The 18568-nt window shown below is 57.1% G+C and overlaps 1 protein-coding gene across 7 annotated transcripts in view; it reads right to left on the bottom strand.

Annotated features, from left to right (window-relative positions):
* Positions 1-18568, bottom strand: part of rrp36 (ribosomal RNA processing 36) — a 58503-nt gene that overhangs the window by 17410 nt on the left and 22525 nt on the right. For all 7 annotated transcript variants that reach the window (XM_078204551.1, XM_078204552.1, XM_078204554.1 and 4 more), the window contains 3 exons: positions 14409-14475; positions 10874-10978; positions 10213-10287 (listed from right to left, as the gene is read on the bottom strand). In XM_078204551.1, the coding sequence (XP_078060677.1) occupies positions 10213-10287; positions 10874-10978; positions 14409-14475 (247 nt within the window). The remainder of the gene's footprint in view (positions 1-10212; positions 10288-10873; positions 10979-14408; positions 14476-18568) is intronic.

Here is an 18568-nt window from a genome sequence, read left to right as displayed (position 1 = left end):
TTTTCCCCAATAAATTGGAACAGAGAGGAATCCCGATACTCTACACTTGTAGAGTATCCCACCCTCCCTCCTCCTCTAACCTTAAAAAAAAGACCCAGTGAGAGCAGGGCTTTGGAGAAAACAGGAGGAGGAAAGGTAAGTTTAAAATTTTCATTCACTTTTTTTTTCCCTGTGTGTTTAAAGGGGCAATTATGAGTGTGAGGCCAGTATGTTGTTCCCAATGCAGGATGTGGGAGGTCCTGGAGGCTCCTAGCCTCCCGGACGACCATATCTGTGCTGGGTGTGTTGAGCTGCGGTTCCTAAGGGACCATGTTAGGGAACTGGAATTGCAGCTCGAGGACCTTCGCCGGGTTAGGGATAGTGAGGAGGTCATTGACAGGAGCTATCAGCAGGTGGTCACACCGGGACCACGGGAGGAGGGTAACTGGGTAACAGTGAGGAAGGAGAAAGCTCAGTTGATGGTGAGCACCCCGGTGGATGTGCCCCTTAATAATAAGTACTCCTGTCTGAGTACTACTGGGGTGGACAGCCCACCTGGGGGAAGCAGCGGTGGCAGTGTCTCTGGAGCTGAGCCTGGCCCAGTAGTGCAAAAGGGTAAGGAAAGGAGGGTAGTGCTAATTGGGGACTCTACGGTGAGGGGGTCAGATAGGCGTTTTTGCGGACACAGACGGGACTCTCGGATGGTGGTTTGTCTCCCTGGTGCAGGGGTCCGGGATGTCTCTGGTCGAGTCCCAGAAATCCTGAAGGGGGAGGGAGAGGAGCCGAAGGTCGTGATGCATATAGGTACTGCTGACATAGGTAGGAAGAGGGAAGGGGTCATGAAAAGAGAATATAGGGAGTTAGGTAGACAGCTGAGAAAGAGGAATGCAAAGGTAGTAATCTCGGGATTGCTGCCTGTGCCGTGGGAGAGTGAGAACAGGAATCGGTGGAGAATGAATGCGTGGCTGAGGGACTGGAGCAAGGGACAAGTATTTGGGTACTTGGATCATTGGGACCTCTTTAGGGGCAGGTGTGACCTGTTTAAAAAAGACGGGTGGCACTTGAATCCCAGGGGGACCAATATCCTGGCGGGAAGGTTGGCTAAGGCTACTGGAGAGACTTTAAACTAGAAAGGTTGGGGGGAGGGAATCGAAATGAGGGGACTGAGAGCGAGGAGGTTAGCTCGCAAATAGATAAGGAATGTAAACAGGGTAAGAGGGAGGTTAGACGAGTGATGGAGAAGGGAAGTGCTCAGGCTGAAGGTCTGAGATGTGTCTATTTTAATGCCAGGAGTGTAGTGAATAAAGTGGATGAGCTTAGAGCGTGGATTGCTGCTTCGAATTGTGATGTGGTGGCCATTACGGAGACTTGGATGTCTCAGGGACAGGACTGGGTGCTTCAGGTGCCGGGTTTTAGATGTTTCAGGAAGGACAGGGAGGGAGGCAAGAGAGGGGGGGGAGTGGCACTGTTGATCAGGGATAGTGTCACGGCTGTAGAGAAGGTGGACGCCGTGGAGGGATTGACTACGGAGTCTCTGTGGGTGGAGGTTAGGAACAGGAAGGGGTCGGTAACTTTGCTGGGTGTTTTCTATAGGCCGCCCAATAGTAACAGAGATGTTGAGGAGCAGATGGGGGAACAGATCCTGGAGAGATGTAGGAATAACAGAGTTGTCGTGATGGGAGATTTTAATTTCCCAAACATAGATTGGAATATCCCTAGGGCTAGGGGTTTGGATGGAGAGGAGTTTGTTAGGTGTGTCCAGGAGAGTTTCCTGACACAGTATGTGGATAAGCCTACTAGAGGAGAGGCTGTACTTGATCTGGTGCTGGCTAATGAACCTGGACAGGTGGAGGATCTCTCGGTGGGTGAGCATCTTGGGGATAGCGATCATAATTCTATCTCCTTCACGATAGCATTGGAAAGAGATAGGATCAGGCAGGCTAGGAAAGTGTTTCTCTGGAGTAAAGGGAAATACAGTGTCATCAGGGAGGAAATTAGACGGGTAAATTGGAAGGAGGCATTCTTGGGGAAAAGTACCGAAGGAAAGTGGAGGATTTTCAAGGAATGTTTGTCTGGAGCTCTGCATGACAACGTTCCGATGAGACAGGGGGGTGTTGGTAGGGTACGGGAACCGTGGTGCACGAAGGTTGTGATGAACCTGGTGAATAAGAAAAGAGAGGCGTACAGAAGGTTCAGAGAGCTAGGAGGTGTTAAGGATTTAGAGGAGTATACGGGATGTAGGAAGGAGCTTAAGAAGGAAATTAGGAGAGCGAGAAGGGGTCATGAGAAGGCCTTGGCGGGTAAGATTAAGGAGAATCCCAAGGCTTTCTACAAATATGTCAAGAGTAAAAGGATGAGATGTGAAGGCATAGGACCCTTAAAAGGTGAAGGGAGAAAAGTTTGTGCGGAACCGTTAGAAATGGCGGAGCTGCTTAATGAATACTTTACCTCGGTATTCACGGTGGAAAGGGATCTGGGTGGTTGTACTGCTGGTTTGCGGTGGACAGAAAGGATCGAGCATGTGGACGTAAAGAAAGAGGATGTGTTGGAACTATTGAATGGCATCAAGGTTGGTAAGTCGCCGGGACCGGATGGGATGTACCCCAGGTTACTGTGGGAGGCGAGGGAGGAGATTGCGGAGCCTTTGGCGATGATCTTTGCATCATCGATGGAGACGGGAGAGGTTCCGGAGGATTGCAGATGTGGTCCCTATATTCAAGAAAGGGAACAGGGACAGCCCGGGAAATTACCGACCGGTGAGTCTAACCTCAGTGGTTGGTAAGTTGATGGAGAGGATCCTGAGAGACAGGATTTATGATCATCTAGAGAAGTTTAGTATGATCAAAAGTAGTCAGCACGGCTTTGTCAAGGGCAGGTCGTGCCTTACGAGCCTGGTTGAGTTCTTTGAAAATGTGACCAAACACATTGACGAAGGAAGAGCGGTGGATGTGGTCTATATGGACTTCAGCAAGGCGTTCGATAAGGTCCCCCATGCAAGACTTCTTGAGAAAGTGAGAGGGCATGGGATCCAAGGGGCTGTTGCCTTGTGGATCCAGAACTGGCTTGCCTGCAGAATAAGTCACGGGCATTCGGCCTCTGATATTCGGGTAAGCGTTCTCCAAGGCGGCCTTCGCGACACACGACAGCGCAGAGTCGCGGAGCAGAAACTGATAGCCAGGTTCCGCACACACAAGGACGGCCTCAACCGGGATATTGGGTTTATGTCACACTATTTCACATAAATATTTCTGCTTTTTTCCTCCTGAGTCTTTATCATGCGATCCTAGAATCAGAATTTATGTCACACTATTTGTAACTCCCACAGTTGCGTGGACCTGCAGAGTTTCACTGGCTGTCTTGTCTGGAGACAATACACATCTTTTTGGCCTGTCTTGATGCTCTCTCCACTCCCATTGTTTTGTTTCTTGGAGACTGGATTGGTTGTGGGTATTCGCATTCCAACCATTATTCATGTAAATTGAGTCTGTGTCTTATAAGTTCTGTTTGTGAACAGAATTCCCACTCACCTGAGGAAGGGGCTCAGAGCCTCGAAAGCTTGTGTGGCTTTTGCTACCAAATAAACCTGTTGGACTTTAACCTGGTGTTGTTAAACTTCTTACTGTGTTTACCCCAGTCCAACGCCGGCATCTCCACATCTTGCCTGCAGAAGGCAGAGAGTGGCTGTGGAGGGGTCTTTCTCTGCATGGAGGTCAGTGACCAGTGGAGTGCCCCAGGGATCTGTTCTGGGACCCTTGCTGTTTGTCATTTTCATAAATGACCTGGATGAGGAAGTGGAGGGATGGGTTGGTAAGTTTGCTGACGACACCAAGGTAGGTGGTGTTGTGGATAGTTTGGAGGGATGTCAGAAGTTGCAGCGAGACATAGATAGAATGCAAGACTGGGCGGAGAAGTGGCAGATGGACTTCAACCCGGATAAGTGTGTGGTGATCCATTTTGGCAGATCCAATGGGATGAAGCAGCAGTATAATATGAAGGGTACCATTCTTAGCAGTGTAGAGGATCAGAAGGACCTTGGGGTCCGGGTCCATAGGACTCTTAAATCGGCCTCGCAGGTGGAGGATGCGGTCAAGAAGGCGTACGGCGTACTGGCCTTCATTAATCGAGGGATTGAGTTTAGGAGTCGGGAGATAATGCTGCAGCTTTATAGGACCCTGGTTAGACCCCACTTGGAGTACTGCGCGCAGTTCTGGTCACCTCATTACAGGAAAGATGTTGAAGCCATTGAAAGGGTGCAGAGGAGATTTACAAGGATGTTGCCTGGATTGGGGGGCATGCCTTATGAGGATAGGTTGAGGGAGCTTGGTCTCTTCTCCCTGGAGAGACGAAGGATGAGAGGTGACCTGATAGAGGTTTACAAGATGTTGAGAGGTCTGGATAGGGTAGACTCTCAGAGGCTATTTCCAAGGGCTGAAATGGTTGCTACGAGAGGACACAGGTTTAAGGTGCTGGGGGGTAGGTACAGAGGAGATGTCAGGGGTAAGTTTTTCACTCAGAGGGTGGTGGGTGAGTGGAATCGGCTGACGTCGGTGGTGGTGGAGGCAAACTCGTTGGGGTCTTTTAAGAGACTTCTGGATGAGTACATGGGATTTAATGGGATTGAGGGCTATAGATAGGCCTAGAGGTGGGGATGTGATCGGCGCAACTTGTGGGCCGAAGGGCCTGTTTGTGCTGTGGCTTTCTATGTTCTATGTTCTATGTTTCTTAAAGACTTGATTAGTTGTAAGTATTCGCATTCCAACCATTATTCATGTAAATTGAGTCTGTGTCTTTATATGCTCTGTTTGTGAACAGAATTCCCACTCACCTGAAGAAGGGGCTTGGAGCTCCGAAAGCTTGTGTGGCTTTTGCTACCAAATAAACCTGTTGGACTTTAACCTGGTGTTGTTAAACTTCTTACTGTGTTTACCCCAGTCCAACGCCGGCATCTCCACATCATGACCACTGACATAGGCAGGAAAGGGGAAGGGGTTATGAAAGGAGAATATAGGAAGTTAGGTAGGGAGTTAAGAAGAAGGAACGCAAAGGTAGTAATCCCAGGATTGCTGCCTGTGCCACGAGACAGTGAGGGAAGGAACGGAATAATGTGCAGGATAAATGCGTGGCTGAGGTATTGGAGCAGGGGGCAGGGATTCAGGTTCCTGGATCATTGGGACCTCTTTAGGGGCAGGTGCGACCTGTACAAAAAGGACGGGTTTCACTTAAATCCCAGGGGGACCAATATCCTGGCGGGAAGGTTTGCTAAGGTTACTGGGGACAGTTTAAACTAGAATGGTTGGGGGGTGGGAACCAAAATGAGGTGACTGGGAGAGGGGAGGTTAGCGTAAAAATAAAAGGGGGTTGTAGACAGTGTGAGAGGGAGGATAGGCAGGTGACGGAGAAGGGGAGCGCTCAGACCGAAGGGTTGAGATGTGTGTATTTTAACGCAAGGAGTGTAGTGAACAAAATGGATGAGCTTAGAGCGTGGATCACTACTTGGGAGTGTGATGTGGTGGTCATTACAGAGACTTGGTTATCTCAGGGACAGGACTGGATACTTCAAGTGCCGGGTTTCAGATGTTTCAGGAGGGACAGGGAAGGAGGCAAAAGGGGCGGGGGAGTGGCACTGTTGATCAGGGATAGTGTCACGGCTGTAGAAAAGATGGACGCCACAGAGGGATTGTCTACAGAATCTCTGTGCGTGGAGGTTAGGAACAGGAAGGGGTCGGTAACTTTACTGGGTGTTTTCTTTAGGCCGCCCAATAGTAGCAGGGATGTGGAGGAGCAGATTGGGAAGCAGATCCTGGAGAGATGTGATAATAACAGAGTGGTCGTGTTGGGAGATTTTAATTTCCCAAATATCGATTGGAATATCCCTAGGGTGAGGGGTTTAGATGGGGAGGAGTTTGTTAGGTGTGTTCAGGAGGGCTTCCTGACACAGTATGTGGATAAGCCGACAAGAGGAGAGGCTGTACTTGATTTGGTATTAGGGAATAAACCTGGGCAGGTGTCAGATCTCTCAGTGGGAGAGCATTTTGGGGATAGTGATCATAACTCTATCTCCTTTAAATTAGCATTGGAGAGAGATAGAATCAGTCAAGCTAGGAAAGTGTTTATTTGGAGTAAGGGCAATTATGAGGCTATTAGGCAGGAAATTAGAGGCATAAATTGGAAGGAGGTTTTCTCAGGGAAATGTACAGAAGAAATGTGGCAAATTTTCAAGGAAAATTTGTCTGGAGCTCTGCACAGCAACATTCCAATGAGACAGGGGAGTTATGGTAGGTTACAGGAACCATGGTGCACGAAAGCTGTAACGAATTTAGTCAAGAAGAAAAGAAAAGCCTACAAAAGGTTCAGGGAGCTAGGTAATGTTAGAAATCTAGAAGAGTATATGACTAGTAGGAAGGAACTTAAGAGGGAAATTAGAAGAGCAAGAAGGGGTCATGAGAAGGCCTTGGCAGACAGGATAAAGGAAAACCCCAAGGCATTCTACACGTATGTTAAGAGCAAGAGGATAAGATGTGAAGGAGTAGGACCTATCAAATGTGACGGTGGGAAAGTCTGTATAGAACCGGTAGAAATAGCAGAGGTACTCAATGAATACTTTACTTCAGTATTCACAGTGGAAAGGGATCTTGGTAGTTGCAGTGCAGACTTACAGTGGACTGAGAAGATTGAGCAGGTGGACATTAGGAAAGAGGGTGTGTTGGAGCTTTTGAAAAGTATCAAGTTAGATAAATCGCCGGGACCGGATGGGATGTACTCCAGGTTACTGTGGGAGGCGAGGGAAGAGATTGCTGAGCCTCTGGCGATGATCTTTGCGTCAACAATGGAGACGGGAGAGGTTCTGAAGGATTGCGGATGTGGTTCCGTTATGCAAGAAAGGGAGAAGAGATAGCCCGGGAAATTATAGACCAGTGAGTCTCACCTCAGTGGTTGGTAAGTTGATAGAGAAGATCCTGAGAAGCAGGATTTATGAATATCTGGAGAGGAATAGTATGATCAGAAATAGCCAGCACGGCTTTGTCCAAGGCAGATCATGCCTTACGAGCCTAATTGAATTTTTTGAAGATGTAACTAGACACATAGACGAGGGAAGAGCGGTAGATGAAGTTTATATGGATTTCAGCAAGGCGTTTGATAAGGTGCTTCATGCAAGGCTTATTGAGAAAGTGAAGGAGCATGGGATACTAGGGGACATTGCCTTGTGGATTCAGAACTGGCTTGCCCACAGAAGGCAAAGAGTGGTTGTAGATGGGTCTTTTTCAGCATGGAGGTCGGTCACCAGTGGAGTGCCCCAGGGATCTGTTCTGGGACCCTTGCTCTTTGTGATTTTTATAAATGACCTGAATGAGGAAGTGGAAGGATGGGTTGGCAAGTTTGCTGATGACACAAAGGTTGGTGGTGTTGTGGATAGTGTAGAGGGATGTCAGCAGTTGCAACGAGACATAGATAAGATGCAAGACTGGGCGGAGAAGTAGCAGATGGACTTCAACCCAGATAAGTGTGTGGTGGTTCATTTTGGCAGGTCGAATAGGATGAAAGAATCTAATATTAAGGGTAAGACGCTTGGCAGTGTGGAAGATCAGAAGGATCTTGGGGTCCGGGTTCATAGGACGCTCAAAGCAGCGTCGCAGGTAGAGGCTGTGGTTAAGAAGGCGTATGGAATACTGGCCTTCATCAATAGAGGAATTGAGTTTATAAATCGGGAGATAATGCTGCAGCTGTATAGGACCCTGGTCAGACCCCACCTGGAGTACTGTGCCCAGTTCTGGTCGCCTCATTACAGAAAGGATGTGGAAGCCATAGAAAGGGTGCAGAGGAGATTTACAAGGATGTTGCCTGGATTAGGTGGCATGCCTTATCAGGATAGGTTGAGAGAGCTAGGTCTTTTCTCCTTGGAGAAGCGGAGGATGAGAGGTGACCTGATAGAGGTGTATAAGATGTTGAGAGGTATTGATAGAGTGGATTCTCAGAGGCTTTTACCCAGGGCTGAAATGGTTGCCACAAGAGGTCACAGGTTTAGGGTGCTGGGGAGTAGGTACAGAGGAGATGTTAGGGGTAAGTTTTTCACTCAGAGGGTGGTGGGTGCGTGGAATCGGCTGCCGGTAGTGGTGGTGGAGGCGGATTCGATAGGGTCTTTTAAGAGACTTTTGGATAAGTTCATGGAAGTTAGTAAGATAGAGGGTTATAGGTAAGCCTAGTAGGGAGGGAGATGTTCGGCGCAACTTGTGGGCCGAAGGGCCTGTTTGTGATGTAGCTTTTCTATGTTCTGTCTGAGTGTAATGGGGGGGGGGGGGGGGGGGGAGAGAGGAGAGTGGGGAGGCAGGGTGAAGGATCTGGAATGTTCTGTCTGGGGGAGACAGGGTGAAGGATCTGGAATGTTCTGTCTGGGGGAGACGGTGAAGGATCTGGAATGTTCTGTCTGGGGGAGACAGGGTGAAGGATCTGGAATGTTCTGTCTGGGGGGACAGGGTGAAGGATCTGGAATGTTCTGTCTGGGGGGACAGGGTGAAGGATCTGGAATGTTCTGTCTGGGGGAGACAGGGTGAAGGATCTGGAATGTTCTGTCTGGGGGAGACAGGGTGAAGGATCTGGAATGTTCTGTCTGGGGGAGACAGGGTGAAGGATCTGGAATGTTCTGTCTGGGGGAGACAGGGTGAAGGATCTGGAATGTTCTGTCTGGGGGAGACAGGGTGAAGGATCTGGAATGTTCTGTCTGGGGGAGACAGGGTGAAGGATCTGGAATGTTCTGTCTGGGGGAGACAGGGTGAAGAATCTGGAATGTTCTGTCTGGGGGAGACGGTGAAGGATCTGGAATGTTCTGTCTGGGGGAGACGGTGAAGGATCTGGAATGTTCTGTCTGGGGGAGACAGGGTGAAGGATCTGGAATGTTCTGTCTGGGGGAGACAGGGTGAAGGATCTGGAATGTTCTGTCTGGGGGAGACAGGGTGAAGGATCTGGAATGTTCTGTCTGGGGGAGACAGGGTGAAGGATCTGGAATGTTCTGTCTGGGGGAGACGGTGAAGGATCTGGAATGTTCGGGGTTCCAGGGAAATTGTGAAGCGGATGAGTGTACTTGGTGACTTGTTCCTTTAGTCCTGACGTGGGGACTTGTGTCTGCGTTCCTTCAGTGTCGCTGGGTCAAAATCCTGCAACTCGCTCACTAACAGCACTGTGGCTGTACTTACACCTCAGGGACAGCAGCTGTTCAAGAAGGCAGCACACTATCACCTCCTGAAGGGCAAATACGGATGGGCAATAACTGCATCGCGTCCTCCCTCCCTATCCACAAAGTATAAACTCTTACAAGACTGGACAGGGTAGATGCAGGAAGGATGCTCCCGATGGTGTGGGTTTCCAGAACCAGGGGTCACAAAGAACAAGAACAAAGAACAATACAGCACAGGAACAGGCCCTTCGGCCCTCCAAGCCCGCGCCACTCATGTGCCCAACCAGACCATTCTTTTGTATCCCTCCATTCCCACTGCGTTCATATGGCTATCTAGATAAGTCTTAAACGTTCCCAGTGTGTCCGCCTCAATCACCTTGCTCGGCAGCGCATTCCAGGCCCCCACCACCCTCTGTGTAAAATACGTCCCCCTGACATGTGTTGAACCTTGCCCCCCTCACCTTGAACCCGTGACCCCTTGTGTTTGTCACCTCCGACCTGGGAAAAAGCTTCCCACTGTTCACCCTATCTATGCCCTTCAGAATTGTATACACCTCTATTAGTTCGCCCCTCCGAGGACACAGGGTAGACGGCCCTCCGAGGACACAGGGTAGACGGCCCTCCGAGGACACAGGGTAGACGGCCCTCCGAGGACACAGGGTAGACGGCCCTCCGAGGACACAGGGTAGACGGCCCTCCGAGGACACAGGGTAGACGGCCCTCCGAGGGTACAGGGCAGACGGCCCTCCGAGGGTACAGGTAGACGGCCCTCCGAGGGTACAGGGCAGACAGCCCTCCGAGGGTACAGAGCAGACGGTTTAGGACAGAGATTAGAAGAGGTTTCTTCACCCAGGGAGTGGTCAGCCTGTGGAATTCGCTACCACAGCAGGAGTTGTGTGATTTCAGGAAGAAATTAGATATAGCTCTTGGGGCTAAAGGGATCAAGGACAAAGGTGGGATCAGCCATGATCAAAATGAATGGTGGAGCAGGCTTGAAGGGCCAAATGGCCTCCACCTGCTTCTAGTTTCTATTTCCCCCTTGTCCCCCCTCCAAATCCACCTACCATCCTCTGCAGTAAACACTCCAGCTTCTGTTTCTGCCGTGGGTCCTTGGCTTTTCGCAATTTCTTCCGAATAACCTGCAGGAGAGACAGGAAAATCAGATTGAAGGAGTGTCTGAACTCCTGGGGCAAAGCAGCGATTAGTCAGAGATTAGACCCAGCCGCACATCTTCCTGCCATGTCCAAATGACCAAGTCGCCACAATCCCAGGCTGCTTTCCGCTTTGAGGGGGAGAGCTGACTGGTGGTGATTTAACTTGAGGGTCACCTCACCTCAGGCAAGGGGCAAGGTAGAGAAGATGGGGCCTTCATGAATAACCTCAGCCGGTACAGGAATTGAACCCGCACTGTTGGTGTCTCTCTGTATCACAAACTAGCCGTCCAGCCAACTGAGCTAAACGGACTGGTGTCTAAATAACAGCTGTAACCCTGTCCATCCACCCGAATAAATGAAGTGGGACTGGCCAGTCAGGAGCCTGGACAATGCAGCTGACACTCTGACTGAATGGGGTCAGGACCCCAGCCTGCCCAGTACCTGCCCCCAGGTCCCCCAGTGTCCAGCCATTGTCCGAGGGGATACCATCCCCGCCAGGGGCTGGGAGGGCCCGGGGGTGGGGGGGGGGGGCTCACCCTGATCGCCAGCGACCACTCAGCCATTCACTGACCTCTTTCTCCTTGTCCCGGATCTCGCTGAGGAAAGAGTAAGTTTTATTGTAGATATCAGGATCAAACTCTCCAGACAGATCATCAAACCGGGGATCTCGCATCAGCTGCGGAGAAACAGGAGCAGAAACAGCAGAGAGAGAGAGAGTGAGTGTTCAGTATCAACCAGACAACCCCAAACCCTCCACACCGAGCGTCCACATCCCTCCCCCACACCGGGGGTCCACATCCCTCCCCCCATCCCCCACACCGAGCGTCCACATCCCCCCCCATCCCCCACACCGAGCGTCCACATACCCCCCCATCCCCCACACCGAGCGTCCACATCCCCCCCCACCATCCCCCACACCGAGCGTCCACATCCCTCCCCCCATCCCCCACACCGAGCGTCCACATCCCCCCCCATCCCCCACACCGAGCGTCCACATCCCCCTCCCATCCCCCACACCGAGCGTCCACATCCCCCCCATCCCCCACACCGAGCGTCCACATCCCCCCCCCCATCCCCCACACCGAGCGTCCACATCCCCCCCCCCCATCCCTCACACCGAGCGTCCACATCCCCCCCCCATCCCCCACACCGAGCGTCCACACCCCCCCCATCCCCCACACCGAGCGTCCACATCCCCCCATCCCCCACACCGAGCGTCCACATCCCTCCCCCCCATCCCCCACACCGAGCGTCCACATCCCCCCCATCCTCCACACCGAGCGTCCACATCCCCCCCCCCATCCCCCACACCGAGCGTCCACATCCCCCCCCCCCATCCCCCACACCGAGCGTCCACATCCCTCCCCCCATCCCCCACACCGAGCGTCCACATCCCCCCCATCCCCCACACCGAGCGTCCACATCCCTCCCCCCCATCACCCACACCGAGCGTCCACATCCCCCCCCCCATCCCCCACACCGAGCGTCCACATCCCCCCCCCCCATACCGGGGGTCCACATCGCCCCCCCCATCCCCCACACCGAGCGTCCACATCCCCCCCCCCATCCCCCACACCGAGCGTCCACATCCCTCCCCCTCACCGAGCGTCCACATCCCTCCCCCCATCCCCCACACCGAGCGTCCACATCCCCCCCCATCCCCCACACCGAGCGTCCACATCCCCCCCATCCCCCACACCGAGCGTCCACATCCCTCCCCCCATCCCCCACACCGAGCGTCCACATCCCCCCCATCCCCCACACCGAGCGTCCACATCCCCCCCATCCCCCACACCGAGCGTCCACATCCCCCCCATCCCCCACACCGAGCGTCCACATCCCCCCATCCCCCACACCGAGCGTCCACATCCCCCCATCCCCCACACCGAGCGTCCACATCCCCCCCCCCATCCCCCACACCGAGCGTCCACATCCCCCCCCCATCCCCCACACCGAGCGTCCACATCGCCCCCCCATCCCCCACACCGAGCGTCCACATCCCCCCCCATCCCCCACACCGAGCGTCCACATCCCCCCCCCATCCCCCACACCGAGCGTCCACATCCCCCCCCCCATCCCCCACACTGAGCGTCCACATCCCCCCCCCCATCCCCCACACTGAGCGTCCACATCCCCCCCCCCATCCCCCACACCGAGCGTCCACATCCCCCCCCCCATCCCCCACACTGAGCGTCCACATCCCCCCCCCCATTGAGCGTCCACATCCCCCCCCCCATCCCCCACACTGAGCGTCCACATCCCCCCCCCCCATACCGAGCGTCCACATCCCCCCCCCCCCATCCCCCACACTGAGCGTCCACATCCCCCCCCCCCATCCCCCACACCGAGCGTCCACATCCCCCCCATCCCCCACACCGAGCGTCCACATCCACCCCCCCCATCCCCCACACCGAGCGTCCACATCCCCTCCCCCATCCCCCACACCGAGCGTCCACATCCCTCCCCCCATCCCCCACACCGAGCGTCCACATCCCCCCCATCCCCCACACCGGGGGTCCACATCCCTCCCCCCATCCCCCACACCGAGCGTCCACATCCCCCCCATCCCCCACACCGAGCGTCCACATCCCCCCATCCCCCACACCGAGCGTCCACATCCCCCCCATCCCCCACACCGAGCGTCCACATCCCCCCATCCCCCACACCGAGCGTCCACATCCACCCCCCCCATCCCCCACACCGAGCGTCCACATCCCTCCCCCCATCCCCCACACCGAGCGTCCACATCCCCCCCCCCATCCCCCACACCGAGCGTCCACATCCCTCCCCCCCCATCCCCCACACCGAGCGTCCCCATCCCCCCATCCCCCACACCGAGCGTCCACATCCCCCCCCCCATCCCCCACACCGAGCGTCCACATCCCCCCCCCCATCCCCCACACCGAGCGTCCACATCCCTCCCCCCATCCCCCACACCGAGCGTCCACATCCCCCCCCACACCGAGCGTCCACATCCCTCCCCCCCCCCCCACACCGAGCGTCCACATCCCCCCCCACTCCCCCACACCGAGCGTCCACATCCCCCCCATCCCCCACACCGAGCGTCCACATCCCCCCCCCATCCCCCACACCGAGCGTCCACACCCCCCCCATCCCCCACACCGAGCGTCCACATCCCCCCCCATCCCCCTCACCGAGCGTCCACATCCCTCCCCCCATCCCCCACACCGAGCGTCCACATCCCCCCCATCCCCCACACCGAGCGTCCACAGCCCCCCCCCATCCCCCACACCGAGCGTCCACATCCCTCCCCCCATCCCCCACACCGAGCGTCCACACCCCCCCCCCCCCCATCCCCCACACCGAGCGTCCACATCCCTCCCCCCCCCCCACACCGAGCGTCCACATCCCCCCCCCCATCCCCCACACCGAGCGTCCACATCCCCCCATCCCCCACACCGAGCGTCCACATCCCCCCCCCCCATCCCCCACACCGAGCGTCCACATCCCTCCCCCCATCCCCCACACCGAGCGTCCACATCCCCCCCCCATCCCCCACACCGAGCGTCCACATCCCCCCATCCCCCACACCGAGTGTCCACATCCCCCCCCCATCCCCCACACCGAGCGTCCACATCCCCCCCCCATCCCCCACACCGAGCGTCCACATCCCCCCCCCATCCCCCACACCGAGCGTCCACATCCCCCCCCCCCCATCCCCCACACCGAGCGTCCACATCCCCCCCCCCATCCCCCACACCGAGCGTCCACATCCCTCCCCCCATCCCCACACCGAGCGTCCACATCCCCCCCCATCCCCCACACCGAGCGTCCACATCCCCCCCCCCCCATTCCCCACACCGAGCGTCCACATCCCTCCCCCCCATCACCCACACCGAGCGTCCACATCCCCCCCATCCCCCACACCGAGCGTCCACATCCCCCCCCCCATCCCCCACACCGGGGGTCCACATCCCCCCCCCCATCCCCCACACCGAGCGTCCACATCCCCCCCCCCATCCCCCACACCGAGCGTCCACATCCCTCCCCCCATCCCCCCCACCGAGCGTCCACGTCCCTCCCCCTCCCCCACACCAGGACACGGAGGGTCCGCGTCCCAAATCCCCCCCTTGTTCCGCACTCACCTCTTTCCGCACAGGGACCACTTTCCGCAGGAAGGGGACTGGCCGGCTGGCCGACATCTCCAGGGGTCTGGGGAAAGAGAAGCTGCAGCACTCACCCCGAGTGTGAAGATTAACCCAGCAGAGAGTAGCCCCAACCCCACAGACACCCAGCAGAGTGACCCCAATCCCACAGACACCCAGCAGAGAGTGACCCCAACCCCACAGACACCCAGCAGAGTGACCCCAACCCCACAGACACCCAGCAGAGAGTGACCCCAACCCCACAGACACCCAGCAGAGAGTGACCCCAAACCCACTGAGACACCCAGCAGAGAGTGACCCCAAACCCAGACACCCAACAGGCAGTGACCCCAACCCCACAGACACCCAGCAGGCAGTGATCCCAAACCCACTGAGACACCCAGCAGGCAGAGTGACCCCAACCCCACAGACACCCAGCAGAGAGTGACCCCAAACCCACTGAGACACCCAGCAGAGAGTGACCCCAAACCCACTGACACCCAGCAGGCAGAGTGACCCCAACCCCACAGACACACAGCAGGCAGTGATCCCAAACCCACTGAGACACCCAGCAGGCAGAGTGACCCCAACCACACAGACACCCAGCAGAGAGTGACCCCAAACCCACTGAGACACCCAGCAGAGAGTGACCCCAAACCCAGAGACACCCAGCAGGCAGTGATCCCAAACCCACTGAGACACCCAGCAGAGAGTGACCCCAAACCCAGAGACACCCAGCAGGCAGTGATCCCAAACCCACTGAGACACCCAGCAGGCAGAGTGACCCCAACCACACAGACACCCAGCAGAGAGTGACCCCAAACCCACTGAGACACCCAGCAGAGAGTGACCCCAAACCCACTGAGACACCCAGCAGAGAGTGACCCCAAACCCACTGAGACACCCAGCAGAGAGTGACCCCAAACCCACAGACACCCAGCAGGCAGAGTGACCCCAACCACACAGACACCCAGCAGAGAGTGACCCCAAACCCACTGAGACACCCAGCAGAGAGTGACCCCAAACCCACTGAGACACCCAGCAGGCAGAGTGACCCCAAACCCACTGAGACACCCAGCAGAGTGCCCCAACCCCACAGACACCCAGCAGAGAGTGACCCCAAACCCACTGAGGACACCCAGCAGAGAGTGACCCCAAACCCACTGAGACACCCAGCAGGCAGAGTGACCCCAAACCCACTGAGACACCCAGCAGAGAGTGACCCCAAACCAACTGAGATACCCAGCAGAGAGTGACCCCAACCCCACAGACACCCAGCAGGCAGTGATCCCAAACCCACTGAGACACCCAGCAGGCAGAGTGACCCCAACCCCACAGACACACAGCAGGCAGTGACCCCAAACCCACTGAGACACCGAGCAGGCAGAGTGACCCCAACCACACAGACACCCAGCAGAGAGTGACCCCAAACCCACTGAGACACCCAGCAGAGAGTGACCCCAAACCCAGAGACACCCAGCAGGCAGTGATCCCAAACCCACTGAGACACCCAGCAGAGAGTGACCCCAAACCCAACTGACACCAACAGAGAGAGTGACCCAACCCCACAGACACCCAGCAGAGAGTGCCCCAACCCCACAGACACCCAGCAGGCAGTGATCCCAAACCCACAGACACCCAGCAGAGAGTGACCCCAAACCCACTGACACCAGCAGAGAGTGACCCAACCCCCCAGACACCCAGCAGAGTGCCCCAACCCCACAGACACCCAGCAGAGAGTGACCCCAAACCCACTGAGACACCCAGCAGAGAGTAACCCCAAACCCACTGAGACACCCAGCAGAGAGTGACCCAAACCCACTGAGACACCCAGCAGAGAGTGACCCCAACCCCTGAGACACCCAGCAGGCAGAGTGACCCCAAACCCACTGAGACACCCAGCAGGCAGTGATCCCAAACCCACTGAAATACCCAGCAGAGAGTGACCCAAACCCACTGAGACACCCAGCAGGCAGAGTGACCCCAAACCCACTGAGACACCCAGCAGAGAGTGACCCCAATCCCACAGAGACACCCAGCAGAGAGTGACCCCAAACCCACAGACACCCAGCAGGCAGAGTGCCCCAAACCCACTGAAACACCCAGCAGAGAGTGACCCCAAACCCACTGAGACACCCAGCAGAGAGTGACCCCAAACCCACTGAGACACCCAGCAGGCAGAGTGACCCCAAACCCACAGACACCCAGCAGGCAGAGTGCCCCAAACCCACTGAGACACCCAGCAGAGAGTGACCCCAAACCCACTGAGACACCCAGCAGGCAGTGATCCCAAACCCACTGAGACACCCAGCAGAGAGTGACCCCAAACCCACTGAGATACCCAGCAGAGAGTGACCCCAATCCCACTGAGGTACCCAGCAGAGAGTGACCCCAATCCCACTGAGATACCCAGCACTCACTACACATCACACGGCACAATCAACAACTCCCCCACATACAGGGGGCTCTGTGATTCCCCCACACGGTGACGGGACGGGGGTCTGTGAATCCCCCACACGGTGACGGGACGGGGGTCTGTGATTCCCCCACACGGGGACGGGACGGGGGGGTCTGTGATTCCCCCACACGGTGACGGGACGGGGGGGTCTGTGATTCCCCCACACGGGGACGGGGGGGGTCTGTGATTCCCCCACACGGGGACGGGCGGGGGGGGGGTCTGTGATTCCCCCACACGGTGACGGGACAGGGGTCTGTGATTCCCCCACACGGTGACGGGACGGGGGTCTGTGATTCCCCACACGGGGACGGGACGGGGGGGTCTGTGATTCCCCCACACGGTGACGGGACGGGGGTTCTGTGATTCCCCCACACGGGGACGGGACGGGGGTCTGTGATTCCACCACACGGGGACGGGACGGGGGGGTCTGTGATTCCCCCACACGGTGACGGGACGGGGGGGTCTGTGATTCCCCCACACGGGGACGGGGGGGGTCTGTGATTCCCCCACACGGGGACGGGACGGGGGGGGGGTCTGTGATTCCCCCACACGGTGACGGGACAGGGGTCTGTGATTCCCCCACACAGTGACGGGACGGAGGGGTCTGTGATTCCCCCACACGGTGACGGGGGGTCTGTGAATCCCCCACACGGTGACGGGACGGGGGGGGGGTCTGTGATTCCCCCACACGGGGACGGGACGGGGGGGGTCTGTGATTCCCCCACACGGGGACGGGACGGGACAGGGGGTCTGTGATTCCCCCACACGGGGACGGGACGGGGGGGGGGTCTGTGATTCCCCCACACGGGGACGGGACGGGGGGGGGTCTGTGATTCCCCCACACGGGGACGGGACGGGGGGGGTCTGTGATTCCCCCACACGGTGACGGGACGGGGGTCTGTGATTCCCCCACACGGTGACGGGGGGGTCTGTGATTCCCCACACGGGGACGGGGTGGGTCTGTTGATTCCCCCACACGGTGACGGGGGGGGTCTGTGATTCCCCCACACGGTGACGGGGGGGGGTCTGTGATTCCCCACACGGTGACGGGACGGGGGGGTCTGTGATTCCCCCACACGGTGACGGGGGGGGTCTGTGATTCCCCACACGGTGACGGGGGGTCTGTGATTCCCCCACACGGGGACGGGACGGGGGGTCTGTGATTCCCCCACACGGTGACGGGGGGGGTCTGCGATTCCCCACACGGTGATGGGGGGGGGTCTGTGATTCCCCCATACGGTGACGGGGGGGGGGTCTGTGATTCCCCCACACGGTGACGGGGGGGGGGGGGGGTCTGTGATTCCCCCACACGGTGACGGGGGGGGGGGGGGGTCTGTGATTCCCCCACACGGTGACGGGGGGGGGCTCTGTGATTCTCCACACGGTGACGGGGGGGGGTCTGTGATTCCCCCACACGGTGACGGGGGGGGGTCTGTGATTCCCCCACACGGTGACGGGGGGGGGTCTGTGATTCTCCCATACGGTGACGGGGGGGTCTGTGATTCCCCACACGGTGACGGGGGGGGGGTCCGTGATTCCCCCACACGGTGACGGGACGGGGGTCTGTGATTCCCCACACGGTGACGGGACGGGGTCTGTGATTCCACCACACGGGGACGGGACGGGGGGGTCTGTGATTCCCCCACACGGTGACGGGACGGGGGGGGTCTGTGATTCCCCCACACGGGGACGGGGGGGGTCT

Source organism: Mustelus asterias, unplaced genomic scaffold, assembly GCF_964213995.1.
Source record: "Mustelus asterias unplaced genomic scaffold, sMusAst1.hap1.1 HAP1_SCAFFOLD_379, whole genome shotgun sequence".
Lineage (NCBI taxonomy): Eukaryota > Metazoa > Chordata > Chondrichthyes > Carcharhiniformes > Triakidae > Mustelus > Mustelus asterias.
Note: the sequence above shows the minus strand (reverse complement) of the source record. Positions and strands in the feature narration are given on the sequence as shown.